The sequence below is a fragment of the Emys orbicularis genome, chromosome 2 (genome assembly GCF_028017835.1).
Source record: "Emys orbicularis isolate rEmyOrb1 chromosome 2, rEmyOrb1.hap1, whole genome shotgun sequence".
In the NCBI taxonomy this organism is placed as follows: Eukaryota; Metazoa; Chordata; order Testudines; family Emydidae; genus Emys; species Emys orbicularis.
The window spans coordinates 146,201,496-146,222,803 of record NC_088684.1 but is presented as its reverse complement, the minus strand read 5'-3'; the positions used below and the strand labels follow the sequence as shown (position 1 = coordinate 146,222,803).

At 64.7% G+C, this 21,308-nt stretch overlaps 2 protein-coding genes and 1 long non-coding RNA gene across 3 annotated transcripts in view; 1 reads left to right on the top strand and 2 right to left on the bottom strand.

The window, feature by feature from the left end:
- Window positions 1–7,228: 7,228 nt before the first annotated feature.
- On the bottom strand, window positions 7,229–11,103 carry MRPS24 (mitochondrial ribosomal protein S24). The gene is made up of 4 exons (XM_065399542.1): window positions 11,045–11,103; window positions 9,364–9,444; window positions 8,203–8,314; window positions 7,229–7,752 (listed from the first exon to the last, which is right to left on the bottom strand). Exons 1-4 carry the CDS (start codon window positions 11,075–11,077, stop codon window positions 7,469–7,471), a joined length of 510 nt encoding a protein of 169 aa, XP_065255614.1. The 5' UTR covers window positions 11,078–11,103; the 3' UTR covers window positions 7,229–7,468.
- Window positions 11,104–11,594: 491 nt separating this feature from the next.
- On the top strand, window positions 11,595–13,757 carry LOC135875212 (uncharacterized). The gene is made up of 2 exons (XR_010561165.1): window positions 11,595–11,804; window positions 13,420–13,757. It is a non-coding gene; the product is annotated as an uncharacterized LOC135875212 (long non-coding RNA).
- Window positions 13,758–15,907: 2,150 nt separating this feature from the next.
- NPC1L1 (NPC1 like intracellular cholesterol transporter 1) overlaps window positions 15,908–21,308 on the bottom strand; it is a 29,413-nt gene continuing 24,012 nt past the window's right edge. The window contains exons 14-19 of the mRNA XM_065399084.1: window positions 20,813–20,868; window positions 20,150–20,300; window positions 19,104–19,335; window positions 18,296–18,409; window positions 18,018–18,180; window positions 15,908–16,077 (exon numbers count right to left, since the gene is read on the bottom strand). Of these exons, the coding sequence (XP_065255156.1) occupies window positions 15,908–16,077; window positions 18,018–18,180; window positions 18,296–18,409; window positions 19,104–19,335; window positions 20,150–20,300; window positions 20,813–20,868 (886 nt within the window). The remainder of the gene's footprint in view (window positions 16,078–18,017; window positions 18,181–18,295; window positions 18,410–19,103; window positions 19,336–20,149; window positions 20,301–20,812; window positions 20,869–21,308) is intronic.

The window sequence follows — 21,308 nt, the reverse complement described above, 5'->3', positions numbered from 1 at the left end:
AACAGTCTAGATCCATCCTCTTTGGAACCCCCTTTCAGGTAGTTGAAAGCAGCTATCAAATCCCCCCTCATTCTTCTCTTCTGCAGACTAAACAATCCCAGTTCCCTCAGCCTCTCCTCATAAGTCATGTGCTCCAGCCCCCTAATCATTTTTGTTGCCCTCCGCTGGACTCTTTCCAATTTTTCCACATCCTTCTTGTAGTGTGGGGCCCAAAACTGGACACAGTACTCCAGATGAGGCCTCACCAATGTTGAATAAAGGGGAATGATCATGTCCCTCAATCTGCTGGCAATGCCCCTACATATACAGCCCAAAATGCCATTAGCCTTCTTGGCAGCAAGGGGACACTGTCGACTCATATCCAGCCTCTTGTCCACTGTAACCCCTAGGTCCTTTTCAGCAGAACTGCTGCCTAGCCATTCGGTCCCTAGTCTGTAGCAGTGCATGGGATTCTTCCGTCCTAAGTGCAGGACTCTGCACTTGTCCTTGTTGAACCTCATCAGATTTCTTTTGGCCCAATCCTCTAATTTGTCTAGGTCCCTCTGTATCCTATCCCTACCCTCCAGCGTATCTACCACACCTCCCAGTTTAGTGTCATCTGCAAACTTGCTGAGGGTGCAGTCCATGCCATCCTCCAGATCATTAATGAAGATATTGAACAAAACCGGCCCCAAGACCGATCTGTGCTGTGACATCCCCTGATGTGTGGGCGCTACCCAGGCCCCGACCGAGATCAGGGCCCCGTCGTGCCAGGCGCTGCCCACGCCCCGCCTGAGATCAGGGCCCCGTCGTGCCGGGCACTGCCCAGAGCAGGGGCTGGATGCTCAGTGTGCCCACCATGCTGGGAGCTGAAATCTTGGCGATGCAGAGCCAGACAGCCCCTGCCCAGTGAACCCAGTCCCAGAAGCAGCTGGGGGCAGGGTGGGTCCCCTCCCCGGGGTGCAGAGCTGCCCAGGGCATGAAGGCCCCCTGCCTAGCGGAGTGACATGGCCGGAGGGGGAGGCCCAGGACCCAGGAGCTCTGGGGGCCACAGCTAACCCTGCCTGCCCCAGCGAGGGGAGGGCATGTTTCACTCCGAGGGGTGCGTGCGGGGGTCCCAGCACGACTGATCCTGCTGTCAGGAAGGGCAGCAGAAGTTCAGCCCCCCCCCCCCGCCCCGCCCCTGCTGCAATTTCAAACCCGCTGGAGGTGCTTTTCTTTAACACAGCGATCAGCTCCTCCACGCAACGCTGAATTCATTAACGCCCACCCTGACGCCAGCCCCGGACCTCGTCACAGAGCTCTGAACTAGGCCACAGCCCCGGCACTGAGCCAGCCAGGAGTGGGTGGAGGAGCTGGCGAGCCAGGTCTCCCCAGGGTGGCCAGCGACCTGTTTGCTTAGCACCCCATCACCCTCGCTGTCCCAGAGCACCCTGGGGTGCTACTCACGCGTCCCCAGAATACCAGACACTCCAGCATTGCAGGCCCTCACTCACGGGGTCTGCAAGGGCACACTAGTGGTGGGGTGGGGGAGCAGCGCGCCTTTCTGGATGGCGTCCCCGGGCTGATACCAGGCAAAGCCATGTCCGGTTTTCTCTCAGCAGGAAGTACCAGGCCTGGAAGGTTATTAGTTACATGATATCTGTGCCGGGCGCTGCCCAGACCCCGACCGAGATCAGGGTCTGCTGAGATGATGGCAGCCGGCTCAGTGAGGAGAGTCCCTGCCCCAGGCAGCCCCCAGCACACAGACCAAGGGAGCCCAGAGGTGGGAGCGATGCCCACGGCTAGATGTTGATCTTGGAGCGAATAAGCCTCACAGGAGACGTGGGCTTCGGAGGGACTTGGGGTTGGGCGGGGCCTGTCAAGGTACAGAGGGAGAAGGGACTAGCTGAGAGGGGCAGGCTTGAGGGCTGGGTGTTCCTTGGCTCTGGCACAGGGGGACTCGGGACTGATGGCAAGGCCCAGAGCTGCCTCTGCCCATGGCCTGGGGGCTGGCACCTGGCTCCCCCTGACTGGCGCAAGGCTGGGAGCACAGCTCTGCCTCCTAGGACTGGGACCCTGGCACTGTCCTCGCAGGCCACCAGGGCTCTCAGCTGAGGGAGGAGGCAGAGCTAGACTGGGTAGCCCCCCCCCCATCAGGGACAGTCCCACACAGCCGAGCAGCTCAGGGTTCCAGGGCCCTGGTGCCTCCCCCACACAGATGCTCTCCAGGGACCCTGGTGTCCTTGCCACAGCTCCACTTCCTCCTGCCCCAGGTTGGGCTAGGGGTCAGGGACTGAGCTCCACGGAGCCAGATGGCCGGGCTGCTCCCTGATGCCAGCGGAGGGGCAAGGTCCATTGCTCCCCCTCCGTCCCCCCGGCACCGGAGAGGGGCAGCCAGGGAACGTGGGCATGAGCTGCTGCAAGTGAACAGCCAACACGACAAGGGTGAGGTCCCAAGGGTGCAGGGGGCTACTGCAGGGGCAGCGCTAGGGCAGAGGACATGCTGGGGGCAGCAGTAGGGCAGTGGGTACCACTGGGGCCACGACTCTCTCTGCTCCCCTCTCTCGGGCCATCGACCAGACTAGAATACTGCAGGTCGGGATTGAGGGGCACTAGCGGCGCTGTGTGCGGGGAGCCCAGATGCCCCTCCCGGCACTGCCCAGGGTGCCCAGCTGTGGAGCACAGAGGCCCAGGCAATGGGGCAGGAATGCGTGCCTGGCGGAGCACAGAGCCCCGGACGCTTTCCTGCTTGGCAGCACCCAGCTGGCACCTGGCCCCACACAGTGCTCAGGCCTGGGGGAGGCTTTGCCGTTTCACGTGCACTTGGATATTCACAGCCCAGCCCCGACACACGGGAACCAGCCCTGGCACCTGCCACAGGATCTTGCAGGTCCTGTGGCAGGCCCGAGCCAGTGCCGTACCCTGCCCTAGGGCACCTGCCTTCTCCCACACTGCACACACCCGCCTGCCACCCAAGCACTGTACCGGGAACCGGGAGTCCTGGCTTTGGAAGGGGAAAGGGGCTCCAGTGATTAGCTGGGAAGCAGGACTCCTGGGTTCTTTGCCCTGGGCAAGTCAGTTTGCTGCTCCTTGCCTCAGTTTCCCCAGCAGCAAGGTTACAGCCTCACTCCCTGCCTCAGTTTCCCCAGAAGCAAGGTCATGTCGCTCCCCACCAGTTTCTCCAGCAGAGAGGTCACATCCCCTCTCCCTACCTCAGGTTCCCCAGCAGTGAGAATGATGCTGAGCAAATAACAGTCTATGGGGCACAGTTGGGGTTGGTGTCAGAGGGGCAGGGAGGAGCCCTGCTGTGTCCTGAGACTGCTCCCTGCTGCCAGGGGTCAGCGCTAACTCGGGGGGAGAACAGCCCCTACTGCCCCACCCAGCCGGCTGCCGCACCCTCTGTTCAGGTTTCCCAGCCACACACTGGCCAGGCCCAAGCTGGCTTGGCATGAGGGCACAGGCCTGGGAACAACCCAGCCCTGCCCTGCCAGGAAAGTCAGTTTCCCACAGCTCATCCTTCGCCCTCTGCCCCCCTTCGGGCGCCCATGGGAACGGTGCAGTAAATAGCTCAGCCAGGATGGGTGATTCTGCCTCACTCCGGTTTGCCTCACATGCTCGGAGCTGGCAGGAGCCCAGAGCGGGGTCAGGGCGTGCACCTGCCACCCGGGATGCAGCTACACAGCTCTGGCCCATGCCAGGGATGGGAGCGGGGGCAGGGAGACCCTGGGCAAACAGGAGTTTAGAACCCAGGAATCCTGACCGCCAAACCCCGCCCCCCCCCACCCAACCACCAGAGCCCACTCCCCACCCAGAGCTAGGCAAAGAACCTGGCAATCCTGGTTCCTAATCCCTGGGCTGGGAGTCAGGACTCCTGGATTCTCACTGGCTCATCCACTGACTTGCCATGTGAGCCTGCCCCCCCATGACTTGGTCTCCCCCTGTGCAGTGGGGCCAGTGCCCCAGCGTTCAGCTGGCTGGAGCAGCAGGAAACAGCATTCTTGTTATTTTCAATGGTTCAGAGTCCATCCCACACCAGCAGGCCCGGAGAGCCCTGCGACCCAGCCCAGCGCGTGCCATGCATGCCCCGTGATCCATCATGCGCAGGCCACGCTGCTTCCACATCCTCTTCATGAGACACGGGCCTCGCCCCGTCTTGGGAAAGAAGGGAAAGGTTCTGTGGAAGTCAGTGGATGAGCCAACTAGAACCCAGGAGTCCTGGCTGCCAGCTCCACCCCTGCTCTAACCACTAGCCACCACTCCCTTTGCAGGGCTGGGATAGAACCCGAGTCCTGGCTCCTAGTGAGCTGTCCACTCTCCTCCCAGGCTGAGGCTCCTGACAGCACTCAGTGCCTTGGCAGGGCCCAGCTCCAGGCTTGGACAGGCTCAGGGCGGAGGGACCCAGGGGATCCCCCCGCCCATCTCTAGGCTTCCTCCACTGGGAGCTCTTGGAGCTGTGGCGCTCACTGGCCTGGCAGGGGGAGCCGTGTGGCATCGCGTGGTGGGTTCTGGGGGAGGCAGGTTGGCAGGGGGGGGGGATCTCCTGCACTGGCCATTGGCTAACTCCCAGTGAGTTGGTCTCACGCCCCAAGATGCCAAAGGGCCCAATCCTGAGAGCAGCAGGACCATGGGATCGCAGGGGCTCGGCCCCTCCCAGGATTGGGCCCCTGGGCCCTGTGCATGGGCTGTGAATTGGCACCATTGTGGTTTGTGGTGCCCGCTCGGCAGTGGGACGCCCCCACTGGGACCGTCACACAAGAGCTGGCGTGTGAACACCATTCCTCCACCGCTCAAGGCTGATCATGGTGCAGCCTGCCTCCCTGTGGCTGGGGGCCAGCTGCCAGCTCCACCCCAGAGCAGGCTGCATCTCCCAGGTGCCAAGGGAACCCTGGGTATTTTCTTCTCCATTGCTGAGTTGCTGGCCCCTAGAGGATGGGCAGGTGGATGGCGCGGTACAGCCCCGAGAGACTCCTGCAGGACACCCCTCTGGGCCAGAGCCCCGTGTGTCTGCGCCCTTTGGTGTGGGCACCAGGAAATGCTGCAGCAACATCTGTGGAGCCTGCCAGAGCTGGGGGCAGTGGCCAAGCCATGTGCCCATTGCCCACTCACCCTGGCAGCCATGTCTCTTCAGTGCTCAGGTCCTGTCCAGTGCCTCATGCCCTGGGTCCAGCAGCACCCCACACCAAGATCTCCATGGCACTGCCACAGCCCTGCCCCTTTTCAGCCCACTGAGATCTGAGCAGGGCCCATTCCTCCCTCCGCTGGGCATTGATCGGCACCAGGTTCCCCTCCCATTGACTTACCCACCTCCCCGAGCCCCCTGGCACCCTTTGGGCAGGTCAGACCTTGCCCCCGCCATGCTCCTGACAGACCCCTCATTCCTGCTGGTTTCTCTCCCTTACCCCTGCCCAACTAGGGGTCTGTACCCCTTCCCTCAGCCCCATTACCAGGCCTGGCCGCCCAGTGCCCCAGCCAGGGACACCAGCGCTTGGGGCCAGGCGCCGCTATCACCAGAAGGGGTTCCCACCCCCTACCCCGTTTTACAGAGCAGATGCCAATGCAGGGTGTGACAAAGTGGAGATTTTCCCTTGTTATGTTGTATGTGAATCTTACTGTTTTGCATGAATGCTGTGTGTGCCTCAGTTTCCCTTTGTATTGCACCAATGTTTAGGTCAGAGGTGGCCAACCTGTGTCAGAAGTTAATATGCGGCTCCTTGTCTAGGCACCGACTCTGGGGCTGGAGCTACAGGCGCCAACTTTCCAATGTGCTGGGGGGTGCTCCCTGCTCAACCCCTGGCTCTGCCACAGGCCCTGTCCCCACTCCACCCCTCCCTGCGCCTGCTGTGCCCTCACTCCTCTCCCTCCCCCCCAGAGCCTCCTGCAAGCCATGAAACAGCTGAGCGGGAGGTGCGGGGAGGGAGGGGGAGGCGCTGATCGGTGGGCGGGAGGCACTGGGAGTGGGGGAGGGGAAGCTGCTGTGGGGCTGCTGATGTATTACTGTGGTTCTTTGGCAATGTACATTGGTAAATACTGTCTCCTTCTCAGGCTCAGGTTGGCCACCCCTGGTCTAGGTGATGGGAATAAGCGTGTGTGACTTCTGTGGGGGTTGCTCTAACTGCCTGCATGGATGCTATGGCCACCTCTTCGCAACCTGAGACCCAGGAGGGGGATGTGACCAGGTGACTCTTGGCCTGGGAAGTGAGACAAAGGCCGGAGAAGGAGCAGCTGGAAGGAGTCAGTCTCGGCTGGCTTGGGGCACAGGGGGAGCCCTGGCTTTGCGCTCCCCCCCCAAGATGGACTTGGCCGAAAATCACTGATTTCTGTGCTAACAAGTTCTGTTCTATGCTGTGTTCCTGTCGACTAATAAACCTTCTGTTTTACGCTGGCTGAGAGTCACGTCTGACTGCGGAGTTGGGGTGCAGGGCCCTCTGGCTGCCCCAGGACCCCGCCCGGGCAGAGTGGCTGCAGGAAGCACACGGAGGGGCAGGGATGCTGAATGCTCCGGGGTCAGACCCAGGAAGGTGGAAGCTACTTGCCCCGGGCACAGTCTGCTCAGAGAGAGGAGGCTCCCCCAGAGTCCTGCCTGGCTTCGTAGGGAGCAGTTCCAGAGCATCGCCCCGGCGACTCCGTGACACAGGCCCCAATCCCGCCACGCTGGCTTTCCCAGATCTGTGTCTGTGTGTAGGTCCCACAGGGATGGGGGGGTCCTCGGGTGAGAAGGGGGCAGGAGAGAGCCCTCATGGACGTTTCCATGTCCCAGGGGGGGGGGAGACACGGGGGGATGCGAAGCTGCTGGCTCCCAGGCATGGGCGGCGCATGAACCGCGGCTGGGGGAGGCTAGCCCCCAGCCCCGTCCCTTCCACCCGAGGCCACACCCCTTCTGCTACCTGCCAGAGCCCAGAGGGCCCCCCACCGTGGCCACCGGCCCAGTCCCATAGCTAGCCCCCCAGCCCCAAAGGAGCGCCATGAGGGAGGGTGGCGCACGACCCCAGCCATGGAGCACCGGGAAGGCGGGCGGTGCGCAGCCCCAGCCCCGGAGTGCCGGGAAGGCGGGCGGCCCCAGCCTCCCAGCTGGAGCGCTGGGGGGCTGGAGCTGGAGGACTGGAGTCACGTGCAGGGAGAGGTCACGGCATGGGGTGGGGCCATGCTTGGCTGTTTGGAGAGGCACAGCCTAAACCGATGCGACCCGCTGCCCATGCTCCCAGGCCCACACTCTGACCGCCCCAGGACCAAGCTAGGAGGAAACTGGACTACGGTGACTCCAGAGATGGACGCAGGGGCCAGAGTCCTTTTATTCCCCATTGCCAGGCCGGGCCACTGCTACGTCCAGAGCCACGGTAACACCACCCCAGAGCGCCCCACAGCCACCACCCACGGGTCCATGGCCTCCTCGGACCCATGCGGAGCCACTCTCCTGCCCCACAATGGGCCAGCAGGTGGCCTGACTCGGGCACGGGAGCCCCACTGCTTGGGCTGGCCCAGGGGAGAGGCGGGGTGCCCCGCTGCAGGGCTACAGGTACTTGTAGATGACCCTCTCGGGCACGGTCTGCACTTCCAGCCGGACGGGACACTTGTAGAAGAAGGAGAGCAGCGTCTCGGTGTAGCCCACCAGGAAGTAGAACTTGTAGGGTGGCAGGCGCTGCAGGAAGACGGCGCAGATGACCAGCACGTTGGCGCGGCGCTTCAGCACGATCTCATTGGCCAGGCAGCCGTGGAAGGTGCCGTAGATGAACTTGCGGATGAAGACGTCCTCCACGGTGCGCTCGGCTGCCCCACTCTCCCCGTCCAGGTTACCTGCAGGGCAGACAGGGCAGCAGGGGGTGAGGGGATGGCGCCAGGCACGCATGCCCACAGGGCACCTTTAAGAGACAGTACGAGCAGCACCAGACAGAGCAGGGGGCTGTGTGGGTGTCCAGCCAGGGCTCCGCATCAGGATCCAGCCAGGGAACACACATCTCCCTCCACTCCGCTCCCCTCCCCCACGCCTGGAGAAGAGCTCAGGGGGGGGCGGGGAGAACGGCCCATGCCCAGGTTGAAGACCCCCCCACCCCCTTTTGTTAAGTCAGAGGGACCACACAACAGGGGGCGCTGTGGGGGGTAGGGCAGGGCACCGGCTGGGAGGAGGCACTCCCAGCTACTCCCTCCCCGTCCTCTCCCAGCAGGAGGCGCTGTGGGGGACAGGGCAGGTGCTGAGAGACGGGGAAGCCCAGGTACCCCCAGGGCAGCGGCTGGCGGGTCACTCACTGGTGTGCAGGGAGAGCCAACCCTTGCGATGGGCGATGTAGTGGGGCGGGTGGGCCTGTTCGTACGTCACCGGCTTGTCTCCTTTCCCGACTCGCACTCGGGCCGCCCGGTTCTGTAAGATAACACCCATGGGTGGGGGGTGAAAAACAACATGGGGGCTACCCCCGCTCGGCAGGGCCAGGAGCGGGGCACACATCTTCCCCTGCTCCATAGGCGTTAATGGCCCAGAAGGGCCGGGGCAGCAGGTATTTCAGAGCGTTTGGCAGTACCTAGGGCCCAGAGCACTGACCCCCTGGTGCTAGCAGGCTGATCCCACTATCCACATGCCCCCTTCCTCGGGACTGGCTACGCGTGGCAGCAGAACGGCATGCAGCCTGTGTGAGAGGCAGCCTGTGTGAGAGGCAGCCTGTGTGAGAGGCAGCCTGCAGGAAGCTTTAGCCTGAGTGTTCATTTCCCTGCTAGGTGCGCCTCTGGGTCCTGCCCAGTCTGATGCCTCAGAGTGACTCACACTCTCAGCAGGTACCTCAGGGGCGCTGAAGGTGCAGACGCAGCGAAGAACAGGCGCTGCGAGGTGCAGGCTACAGAACTAAGCCCAGGAGCCGCTCTTCGACATCGACTCGCTGAGCCTCCAGTCCCCTGCCACCTCTGGACAGGGCAGAATCACCTCATGTCCTGGGGGAAACTGAGGCATGGAGGAGAAAGGACCCACCCCTGATCATCCAGTGAGTCGGTGGCAAACCTGCGTGTAGAACCCAGGAGTCCTGCCTCCCTGCCCTAACCACACCTGCCACACAGGACTGTTCGGGGGACACAGAGCTGGGGTGGACTCCACAGGAGAGAGCAAAGGCTCCTGGCACAGGTTGCTGGGGTACATGGGGGGTTTCCAAGGCCTCGCCCAGAACTCTATGCCTCTGTCCCTGCTAGGGAGTGGCTTTGCTGGGTGAGTGAGGCCCTGTTTCACAGGCCCCTCTCCAGCTTTGATTTTGCAGGTTCAGAGGGAGGGACGGCTGTTACTTACCTTACAGCTCCTGGGATTCTTTGAGGGGCTGTCCATGGGATCCCACCGCTGGCACCTGCGTCTCACAAGTGCACGAGCCATGTATGCCAGTGCTGGGATCCACACGGGCAGACCCTCGCAGCAGCAGCCCGCTGTGCACTTACCTTGTGACACACAGCTGTGGTCTGAATAGCCCGGCTGCAGGAAAGGAGCCACGAGAAAGCGCCCCGGGTCCATGGAGCGGCCTAGCAAAGCAAAGCACAGGGCGTCAGGGAGCCGGGGAGGCGGCGAGTGTAACAGACCCCTGGTTGCATGCTGGGGATTGAACGAAGGAGCTGCAGCACCAGAGACACAAACCCCTGGACTGAGCTGCAGGAGTCACATTCGTGGGAGCCGGGAGCCAGCTGCTAGAACAGGGGTGGTCAAATTACGGCCCGGGGGCTGCATCCGGCCCTTCAGACATTTTAATTTGGCCCCCAAGCTCCCGCCAGGGAGCAGGGTCCAGGGCTTGCCCCGCTCCGGCGCTCCAGCCGGGTAGCGGGGTCAGGGGCTTGCCCCGCTCTGTGCATGCTGTGGCTACGTGCGGCTCCTGGAAGCAGCGGCATGTTCCCGCTTCAACTCCTACACGTAGGGGCAGCCAGGGGGCTCCGCACGCTGCCCCTGCCCCAAGCGCCGCCTCCAGAGCTCCCATTGGCCGGGAACCACAGCCAACGGGAGCTGCAGGGGCGGCACCTGCGGATGGGGCAGTCCGCAGACCCACCTGGCTACGGCTCTGCGTAGGAGCCGGAGGGGGGACATGCCGCTGCTTCCGGGAGCTGCTTGAGGTAAGTGCCACCTGGAGCCTGCACCCCTGAAGCCCTTCCCGCGCCCCAACCCCCTCTCACCCTCTGAACCCCTCAGTCCCAGCCTGGAGCACCCTCCTGCACCTCCAACCCCTCGTCCTCAGCCCCACCCCAGACCCTGCACCCTTAACCGGAGCCACACACCCCCTCCGCACCCCAACCCTCTGCCCAGCCCGGAGCCCCTCCCGCACCCTGGGCTCCTCATTTCTGGCCCCATCCCAGAGTCTGCACCCCCAGCCGGAGCCCTCATCCCCTCTCACACTCCAACCCCCAATTTTGTGAGCATTCATGGCCAGCCATACAATTTCCATATCCAGATGTGGCCCTCAGGCCAAAAAGTTCGCCCACCCCTGTGCTAGAACCACTGGAGGGAGACGCGCCCAGAGTCAGGCTATTACTGTAACGCCCCGCTGGCCGGCTCCAAAGCTGCGGGCACCTCTGGGTCCTGCACATTCCTTCTGCAAGCCTGGCTCCAGGGACACCCAGCGGGCCATTTCGGTGCTGGGCCGGTGGATTTTGATTAAATGTCCCGGAGTTGAGTTGCCAGGGTCGGCATACTGGGCAAGCTGCAGCTGTCGGCACGTCCCCGGACTCTGACAAGAGCCGGAGCTGGCTCCTCGGTGCGGCGGGTACTTGGATTGCCAGCTCTCCGGGGAAAGGGGTTTAATGCCTGTGGGCAGGGGAGGGGAGCGACACCGGGGGGGGGGGGGGGCAGCTGCATCCCCCTCTCCTGGTCCCACCCAGCCGGGGCAACCCCCCGCCCCGTTGTTTCACACCCCCTGCCCTCTCTGTGCTTGCACAGCCCTTGGCACAACGTACAGCGCCGTGCATATCCCCACGCGCTGGGCGCTGCCCAGCTGAATCAGCCCCTAGCCTCGGCTCCGGCCCGTCGCGGTACGTCTGCCTGGCCCAGCGACCCCCGGCCCCACGTGCGCAGGGGGGGGGACAAGTTCCCGCACTAGGCCCCGCCCCCAGGGGAGCTCAGGCCGCGGCGGCACCTCACCGTCAGGCCCCTTCCCCACAAGGGCGCCGCCATCTTGGAACGTGCCAAGCTCCGCCCACTGAGAGGGGGAGGGGGGAGCCAAACCGAACCAAACTGCACCGGGAAGGGGGCGGGGCCGGGGACGGAGCCGAAGGGGTAACCCCGCCCCCAAGGCCGCCTGCTGCCGGGCGGGGGAGGGGCTTAGGCCGAGTAGGGGTGCAGGGTGGGGCCGGCTGGTCTCTGCCCCCCCGCATTGCTCCCCTGGGCGGGGGCTCCTCAGCAGCAGGCTCTGGGGGCGCTGGAGCGTCAGCCCTGGGGGGTCCCCTGTGACCTGCTCAACCCCCCCCCCCCCCGGTGCTGGCACGTGGGGCTCCCAAGAGTTTACACACACAAGTGGGTATTTTGTGTGTTACAGGAGCACCCAGTCGCCCCCACCGAGATCAGGGCCCCTTGTGCCCGGTGCTGCCCGGACCCCGACCGAGATCTGGGCCCCGTCGTGGCACGTTGGGGGTATGTGTCCCAGCATCCCTTGCCTGCAGGTTCACAGCTTTGAGGGCTGTTTTACACCATCTTGCCCCCTCGCTCTGCCCCTTGCCCGCCTGCCAGGGAAGAGCTGGGAGCAGATCCCCAAAGCAGGGCCGTGCAGGCTGCGGTTAGCAGGGCATGTGCTCAGACCCAGGGGCTCTGATCTCCTCTGGGAGTGAGTTCTGGAGTCCAGCCCAATGTCGTCGTCCCAGTGCCATGTGGCTGCAGCAGGAGTTCACAGGGAGACTCGTCTCAGGTACGCAGGACCTGTCCCACGGGCCCCGGGAATAGCAGGGCAGAGCGTGCCCAGTGGGGTGGCGCCAGGGATTTCTTGGGGCTGGTTCCTGGGAGCAGTTGTTGAGCCTGGAGGTGATCAGTGCATGGATTGCTGTGTTCAGCTCTGTACCCAGGCCCTGATACCAGGGTGATGGGCGCAGAAAGCCTGTCTTGATCGCAGATGGGAGTGGGCGTGTCTGTCAGCCTGGGTGGGCGAACATAACCAGCTGAGGGCAGGTGCCCTCCATAGCCCCATGCAGGGGCTGGACCAGCCTCCTCTCCATTTGCAGTGGGGTTGGAGTGGGTCACTGCTGGGCCCTGCACCAGGGAGCATTGTTACAGGTCCGACCCACTCACAGGGCTGAGAAACAGGCTCCAGGCTTTGCCAAACTCGTTAAGGACCGTGCCCGTGTGGGGCCCCGAGATTTCTGTGGGGACTGTGGGTCAGGGCCACGGTGTGTGGCTGGTTGGTTCTGCAAGGGGTTGGGGCCAGGCTCTATGCTTTGTGTGAGTCCCACTTTGGCTAGGGATGGGGGCGCCCCACCCACACCCTGGGGCCCCAGCTCAGCATGGGTAAGAGTGGCCTGCAGTGAGAGCAGGGCAGGGAGAGGGGTTGCTGTGGGGGGCAGCTAGATCCAGAGTCAGAGGCAGGATTTCCCCACTGCCCCTGCAAACTGGGCAACCCCCATGGTCAGGGCACAGGGCCCATCTCCTGCTATGCCACCCCCTGCAGCAGAGAGGGCTGGCTGGGCCATGAGGCCTGACCCCTACCCTGCCCCCCACGTGGCAGGACCCCCGAGAGCAGGGCAGAGGAGCCCATGGGCAGGTAGTGCTGCCTCTATGTGATCAGCGTGTGAATGGCCCAGGGCCCTGTGCCCACCCAGGTGGCCTGCCCTGGAGCACAGAGGCACACCTGCGAAACCTGGGGCTGGAGGGTCCCAGAGGTAGCAAGGGGGGCAGGGCATAGGGCACTGCAGAGCCGATACCTCTGCAGGGGTAGGGGGAGGGGAATCCTGCCGTCTCTGATTTACAAGTGAGCCAGCTCTGCCTATGTGTGTGGAGGGGGAGGGTTAGGAGTCAGGACTCCTGGGTTCTATCCCCAGCTCTGGGATGGGAGTGGGGTCTAGGGGTTAGAGCAGGGGGGGCAGCATCATCTGGGCATGTTGCACATGGTTAAGTCCCTGCCCTCTCAGGGGCCTCGGGCATGGGTGCCCCTGTGACGTTATTAATATGAACTGGGACCGTATACATCATTGTTGCAACCAAGGTCCTGTAGTGGCACCAAATCTTGTATAAAGGGGGTCAAATAAGGTGTCTAAGACAAGGTTATACTTTGGTTATGATTATGCTGTCTGTATGCATGTATCATTTTTGTATTTAAAGTTATAAGTATTGGCTCTATCCTGTCTATTTCAAGCTTGTGCTATGCTTCTTGGGTGACACCCCCAACAAGTTGGTGTCAGCTCTGCCTAGCCTGCTTGATGGCCCATTAAGGACCATCAGCTATACAACTGACCCATTGAGAGGACAGATACACCACGTGACTCAGCAAGGGGCAAGCCTATGGACAGAACTCTAAGGTTTTTCTATGCCAGGTGCTGGATAGCTTGTGTTTGGGACAAAGAAAACAGAGACCACATGGCAAGAGGCTATAAAAGGCGGCTGCATCTCCTCCATCTTGTCTTCAATCCTGCTTCATACCTCTGGAGGAACCTTGCTACAAACGGAAGCTCTGAACAAAGGACTGAATGACCCATCCCAGCTGGGGATGTTCCAGAGACTTGATTTGAACCTGCAGTTTATTCTATCACTGCTACAAGCCTGAACCAAGAACTTGGCCATTACTGTATGTAATTGATTCCATTTCACCAATTCTAGCTCTCATCTATATTTCTTTCTTTTATGAATAAACCTTTAGATTTTAGATTTTAAAGCAGGGCTGGGCAAACTACAGCCCGCGGACCAGACCCAAAGCCCTGAGGGATCTGGCCCACGTCCCTGTGGCCCCGGGGCAGGGGGAGGTAGAGGGCTCCATGCATTGCCCTTACCTCCAGTCATTGCCCCCCACAGCTCCCATTGGCCGGGAACAGGGAACCGCGCCCAATGGGAGCTTCGGGGGAGGTACCTGGAGGCGTGGCAAGGGCAGCACACACCGAGCCCTCTGCCCTACCTCCCCCAGGGGCCCACCACCCCGGAGCCTAGGGTGACCAGATGTCCCGATTTTAATAGGGACAGTCCTGGTTTTGGGGTCTTTTTCTTATATAGGCTCCTATTACCCCCCACCCTTGTCCCGATTTTTCACACTTGCTGTCTGCTCACCCTATCGGAGCCACTTTAGGTAAGCAGCGCCAGGCCGGAGCTCAAACCCCTCCTGTACCCCACCCCTAAACCCCTGCCCTGAGCCCCCTCCTACACTCCACACCCCTCCTGCACCCCAACCCCCTACCCTGAGCCCCCTCATACCTCCTGCACCCCAACCCCCTGCCCTGAGCCCCCTCATACACCCTGCACCCCAACCCCCTGCCCTGAGCCCCCTCCTACACACCACTCCCCTCCTACACCCAACCCCCTGCCCTGAGCCCCCTCCTACACACCACTCCCCTCCTGCACCCCAACCCCCTACCCTGAGCCCCCTCATACACCCTGCACCCTTCCTGCACCCCAACCCCCTGCCCTGAGCCCCCTCGTAGACCCCACACCCCTCCTGCACCCCAACCCCCTGCCCTGAGCCCTCTCATACACCCTGCACCCCTCCTCTGCCCCAATCTCTTGCCCTGAGCCCCTTCCTGCATACCGCACCCCCTCCCACACCCCACATTCCCTCCCTCACCCCAATCCCCTGCCCCAGTGCTGCATACAATTTCCCCACCCAAATGTGGCCCTCGGCCCAAAAAGTTTGCCCACCCGTTCTAAAGGATTGGCAACAGCGTGATTGGTGGGTAAGATCTGACTTGTATATTGACCTGGGTCTGGGGCTTGGTCCTTTGGGATCACGAGAACCTTTTTTCTTTTACTGGGGTATTGGTTTTCATAACCATTCATCCCCATAACGAGTGGCACTGGTGGTGATACTGGGAAACTGGAGTGTCTGAGGGAATTGCTGGTGTGATTTGTGGTTAGCCAGTGGGGTAAAACCGGGGTCCTCTTTGTCTGGCTGGTTTGGTGCCTTGGTGTGCAAAGGACCCCAGCCTGGGGCTGTGACTGCCCTGCTCTGAGCAATTTGTCCTGAATTGACACTCTGTCCCACCAAGGGCAGCATAGTGACAGCCCCTCAGTCTCTCCTGGTCTGGGTTTAGACTGGGTAACTGGGTGAAAATTACTGGCCTGTGCTGAACAGGGGCCCTTCTGGCTCAAGAGTCAATGAAACAATTTCATCCCCAAGTGCTTAGCAGAGGCAGGAATCCTTTGCACTGAAATGCAGCTGCCTCTGGGGTGGAGCGCAGCTGCCATGCAGCAGCCTGCACCAATATGCCAGTGTGGGGTGGAGACGGAGGAACCCCACACCAGGATTTCCCCTTTGCAAGGTTAAATGCAGACAAAGGTGGAAGGGTGAGAACAAGGTTTAAATATAATTCAGGTAGTAAATTGTTATGTAAACACTGAGAGGCGGGTTCCGCCTGGCCCCAGGGCCAGAATCTGCCTGGAATTAAACACAGCAAATCAGAGCCCCCAGACTTCCGGGGATCAGAGAGATGCAGGCCCCCGCAGCTCGGCCCGTCCTAGGGGCTGACAACTCGCTGGGCAAGGAAAGTGCATGCGCCCCCGCAGGGGACCGAGTGACGGGGCGTCTTGCTGGGGCAGCACTGAGTGTGAGGAGACAGCGCCCCCTAGTGCTAAGTTAGGGCTTCGAGGTCAGTGCTGGAGGTGGGGAATCCCACTCCACTCCCTGCAGCACAGCACCCCCTGGCTCTGCCCTGGGGCTGGCACTGAGTGCATGGGGGCCCTCTGAGGCGGTGGGGGGGGGGAGATTTGAAGATGCAAAGGGGGGGGCTGTCCGGCAGCAGAACCCCCCGACCCGCATTGAGTCAGAGAGGAGTGACCCCCCGGCAGTAGCAGCAGCTCGGTGCCCCCTGGCTCTGCCCCTCAGAGGCGGTAGGAGGCCATGGGGGGGTCTCCGGGCCCCTGGCCCTTGCTCTGCTCTTCCTTGTCCTGGAAGCTGGGGTTCCTCACGGTCAGACTACCCTCAGGGCTCCTCTTCTCCGGCTCCGGCTGCGGGGCCTCGGCCCGGGCTGCAGCGGGGCTGCGGCTGGGCCCTAGGGTACAGGAGGGGCAGGTTAGAGCCGGGTGGGATGGCGGGCGCCATGACTAGGGGTATAACAGGCAGCTTCCCCCCCCCCCCGCCAACCATGATGCCCCCATGCCCTGCCCCCTTCCTCCCAGCTCCCACCTCTGGGGCAGGATCCCTGGCTGTTGGGACTGCATTCCTGAAGATTTGCTCCTCCATGGGGCTGCATGAGGGGGTCCTTGGGGAGGAGGTTGGGGCTGGGGGGCAGCTCCCCTCAGAGATGGAGCTGGGGGAGCGTGGCGGGGGGCAGTGAGGGGAGCCGGGCAGCGAAGCATACTGGCAGAGCCTGAAGGGACAGGGGCAAGGGGTGCTGGGGGAAGCCGGGGGGTGGTGGGCAGGCAGGGGCACTGGAAGGGTGGGCAAGCAGCGAGGGGTGGCTGGGGTGCTGGAGGAGATGGGATGGGGGCAGCGAGGAGTGCGGGGGGCACTGGGGGGGATAGGTGAGCAGTGTGTGGGTGCTGGGGGGGCAGTGCGGGCGGCCGGGGGACGGGCGCTGGGGCAGGCGGGCAGGCGGGGGGCGGGCGCTGGGGGAGGCGGGCAGCGCAGGGTAGTGGGGCGGGGGCTGTGGGAGGTGGGCGGCCGGAGCAGGCGCTGGGGGAGGTGGGCAGTGCAGGGTAGTGGGGCGGGCGCTGGGTGAGGCGGGTAGCGCAGGTGGCCAGGGCGGGCGCTGGGGGAGGCGGACAGCGTGGGGGGCCAGGGCGGGCACTGGGGGAGGTGGGCAGTGCAGGGTAGTGGGGCAGGCGCTGGGGAGGCGGGCAGCACAGGCGGGCGCTGGGGGAGGCAGGCAGCACGGGCGGCCAGGGCGGGCGCTGGGGGAGGCGGACAGCGTGGGGGGCCGGGGCGAGCACTGGGGGAGGTGGGCAGTGCAGGGTAGTGAGGCGGGCGCTGGGGGAGGCGGGCGGCCAGGGCGGGCGCTGGGGGAGGCGGACAGCGTGAGGGGCTGGGGCGGGCACTGGGGGAGGTGGGCAGTGCAGGGTAGTGAGGCGGGCAGCACGGGCGGGCGCTGGGGGAGGCGGCCAGCACGGGCGGCCAGGGCGGTCGCTGGGGGAGGCGGACAGCGTGGGGGGCCGGGGCGGGCACTGGGGGAGGTGGGCAGTGCAGGGTAGTGAGGCGGGCGCTGGGGAGGCGGGCAGCACGGGCGGGCGCTGGGGGAGGCGGACAGCGTGGGGGGCCGGGGCGGGCACTGGGGGAGGTGGGCAGTGCAGGGTAGTGAGGCGGGCAGCACGGGCGGGCGCTGGGGGAGGCGGGCAGCATGGGCGGCCAGGGCGGTCGCTGGGGGAGGCGGACAGCGTGGGGGGCCGGGGCGGGCACTGGGGGAGGTGGGCAGTGCAGGGTAGTGAGGCGGGCGCTGGGGAGGCGGGCAGCACGGGCGGGCGCTGGGGGAGGCAGGCAGCACGGGCGGCCAGGGCGGGCGCTGGGGGAGGCGGACAGCGTGGGGGGCCGGGGCGGGCACTGGGGGAGGTGGGCAGTGCAGGGTAGTGGGGCAGGCGCTGGGGAGGCGGGCAGCACGGGCGGGCGCTGGGGGAGGCGGGCAGCACGGGCGGCCAGGGCGGTTGCTGGGGGAGGCGGACAGTGTGGGGGGCCGGGGCGGGCACTGGGGGAGGTGGGCAGTGCAGGGTAGTGGGGCGGGCGCTGGGGGAGGCGGACAGCGTGGGGGGCCGGGGCGGGCACTGGGGGAGGTGGGCAGTGCAGGGTAGTGGGGCGGGCGCTGGGTGAGGCGGGCAGCACGGGCGGCCAGGGCGGGCGCTGGGGGAGGCGGACAGCATGGGGGGCCGGGGCGGGCACTGGGGGAGGTGGGCAGTGCAGGGTAGTGGGGCGGGCGCTGGGTGAGGCGGGCAGCACGGGTGGCCAGGGCGGGCGCTGGGGGAGGCGGACAGCACGGGCGGCCAGGACGCAGGCGGCAGGCACCGAAGTAGCTGAGCAGCACAGGCAGGAAGACCAGGCCGTGCAGCAGGCCCAGCAGCGTGATAAGCAGGTTCAGGCGGAAGAAGAAGATCTGGATGAGCTGGGCCTTGGCGAATGCCAGCACCACGATGCCCGGCAGGTTGGTCATGGCCACGCCCGCGAAGACCTGCAGGGAAGGGGGTTGGTCAGAGATGGCCCCGGTCACCCCCACACTGCCCCTCCCTCCCCGGGGCTGGCCGGCCCCTGGCCCCCCCCGCCTTGCCCTGCGGCCCCCCACTCACCGCGCTGCCCATGTTGACGGTGGCCTCCTTGGCCCTCTCCAGCCGAGTGGGCTGGGTGCTGACGGCAAAGGCCCGGGTCAGGTGGGACACGAACTCCACCGAGATGCCCACGGCCTGCAAGGGGCACAGGGCAGTTAGCGGGGCTGGGGCAGGCTCAAAGCGCCCCTCCCACAGCACTCTGTGGCCCCCCAGCACCTGCACCGTCTGCCCACAGCACCCAAACCCCATGCCTGGGATCAGAGACCCCGCCCCGTGGGACACAATGGCAGAGGGCAGCAAGAGGTCACTGGGCCTGCTGGATAACGGGTTCTCCATGCAGCACTGAATCAAGGACCCACTTACCCATGAAATCCTGTCCCAGCATGCAATGGGCTTCGGAGCATCACAGCCATGCCCTCCCCTGCCTTGGCTGGGTCCTGTGGGCATTTATGAATGGCAGCCTGGGGCAGGGTTGGGGGATGCTGGGAAGCAGGCACCTGGGGCTGGAGGTTGGGTGCGGGTGCTGGGCGGCTGGGGCTGGGATTTGGGGGCGCAGGGGTGGGATTCGGGGGCTGGATGCCAGGCACCTGGGGCTTGGTGTTGGGCTCCTGGTGATGGAGGCTGGAAGCTGGGTGCCCAGGTCTGGGTGCCAGGTGCCGGAGGCTGGATGCCTGGGGCTGAATGCCAGGTGCCCAGGGCTGGAGGCTGGGTGCCCAGAGCTGGAGGCTGGGTGGCTGGAGGCTGGGTACTGGGTGCCCAAGGCTGGGTGCCGGGGGCTGGAGGCTGGGTACTGGGTACCCAGGGCTGGGAGCCCGGGGCCGGCACGCACCGTCACCAGATTGATGAGGGAGATGGCATTGTAGCTGATGTCCCAGAGCGTCATGGCGCCCACGGTGTCCACCAGGATCATGACGATGGTGAGCAGGTTGATGAGGCCCGAGCGCAGGTCCATGCCCAGCAGCACACAGCAGACGGCGAAGGTGGGCACCAGGCAGAGCGCCAGGTTGAAGAGCCCCTCGTTGACGATGGTGAGGTACTGCTCGTAGAACACGTAGGTGACCCTGGGGGCCGGGCACAGCGTGAGACAGCAACGCCCCCCCCCCCCCCAGGACCCTCCCCGCCTCTCCCCTGGGACACGGGCCCCTGGACAGCCCCCCCCCCAGACCCTCCCCTGCCTCCCCCATGGGACACGGACCCCTGGACAGCCCCCTGCCCGGATCCTCCCCTGCTTTCCCCCTGGGACACGGGCCTCTGGACAGCCCCCCCCCCCGGACCTTCCCCGCCTCCCCCCGGGACACAGGTCCTTGGAGAGCCCCCTGCCCGGATCCTCCCCTGCCTCCCCTCTGGGACACAGGCCCTTGGACAGCCCCCCCTCCCCGCCTCCCCCTGAGATGGCCCCCCGGGACCCATTCCCCTGTGCCTGGGACATGGCCCCCCAGACTGCCCTTGGGACCCCCACCCGTGCCCAGGACATGGGCCCCTGGATGGCCTCCGGGACACGGACCCCCCAGGACCCTCCCCTGCCTTCCCCTGGAACACGGATCCCTTCCACAGACCCCCCCGGACCCATCCCCCTGTGCCTGGGACATGGGCCCCTGGATGGGCCCCCGGGACCATCCCCTCCCTGCCTCAGGGACATGGGCCCCATTGTGCTGCCCCTCTGTCCCTGCTCCCACTGGACTGGCCTCAGCCCCAATCCCTCCAGACAAGGGCCCAACCAGGCTGCCCCCCACAGGGGACCCAATGGGCATCCCCTCCCCCTTCTCCTCATGGGACAAGGCAGTGACATCCTTATGGGAAACACCCCCCAGCGCCCCCCCGACCCCCAGGAACCCCAGACGCCCCCTGACCCCTCCGTGCCATCTGCCCCCTCACGTATAAGGGAAGACCCGGAAGTTGGGGTCGGTGCCCGGCACCCGCCGCATGGAGTGGGTGATGTTGGTCGCCAGCGCCCGTGCCGCCCGCAGCGCAGCCGTGTACTCCTGGGAGTTAGTGAGGGGCGTGTGGTAGGCCATGAACCGCGAGGCTGGGGAGATGGGGGGATAAGACCACTGCCCCCGGCCTGGAGAGCTCCCCTGGGACTCGCACCCCTCCCAGTGCTCCCCTCCCCCCACATCCTGGGACCCCCTCCCCCACTGTGGCCTCTCACTGCTCCCCTCCCCCATATCCTGGGACCCCCTCCCCCACTGTGCCCTCTCCCTGCCCTGTCCCCCATATCCTGGGACTCCCCTCCCCCACTATGCCCTCCCAGTACCCCCCCTCCCCTCCCCACCACCCACACTGCCTGGATCCTGCCTCCAGTGTGGTCCCACAGGGCCCCTTTGTGCCCACTCTTTCCCCAGCATGCGACAGACAATGGGGCCGGACCCCCAGTGCTGTGCGGCGCGGGAGGGCAGTGCTGTCCTGGCGCCTGCAGGGGGCAGAGTGCTGTGTGCCATTCCCCCCTCCCCTGGGGGCCAGGCCCTCCCCGCCCGTCTCACTGCAGAGGGGGTCTCCCCTGCCCCCCATGTGGGTGTCCCCAGCGTGGCTGGCACTTACCCTGGATCTCGCCATCTGGGCCCAGCTTCACAGCGGTGTCGTAGGCTCCCAGCCCCCTGGCAGGGACAGGAGAGGGGTGGGTGAGAGCGGGGAGGGGCAGGGTGAAACCCCCCCCCCCGCTCCATGGGAAGCCCTTCCCCCACCTGAGTCTGCCGACAGCCTGAGCTGCCTGCTATGGGGCAAGGGGTGCCTGGAGAGGTCCCCAGCGGGGCAGACGTGGGGTCCCCGTGTGGGGCAATGCTGGACCCCAGGGTGCCGGCATGGGGATCTGAGTCCAGCCCCATCAGCCAGGGTACGTGTGTCCTGCACTGCTAGCCAGGCTGGGGACAGAGGGGTGGCTGGGGGGGTGCTGCTAGCTGGTCCCAGAAAGGGCAGGGGACCCCTCCCCCCGAGGTGGTGGCTTCCCAGGGCAGAACGCCCCTAGAATGGCAAACGGGGCGGGGAGGGGTTAGTTGGAAACTTTTCCCTGTAGGTCAGGCCAGCGCTCATGGCCAGC

Excerpts from the sequence above, each read along its gene's own strand:
- MRPS24 (XM_065399542.1), bottom strand. The coding sequence starts at position 11,077 with ATGGCGGCGCCCTTGTGGGGAAGGGGCCTGACG. Across the intron at positions 9,445-11,044 it reads TGTGGGGAAGGGGCCTGACG|GCCGCTCCATGGACCCGGGG; the intron begins GTGAGGTGCCGC and ends TTGCTTTGCTAG. Across the intron at positions 7,753-8,202 it reads TTGGCTCTCCCTGCACACCA|GTAACCTGGACGGGGAGAGT; the intron begins GTGAGTGACCCG and ends TCTGCCCTGCAG.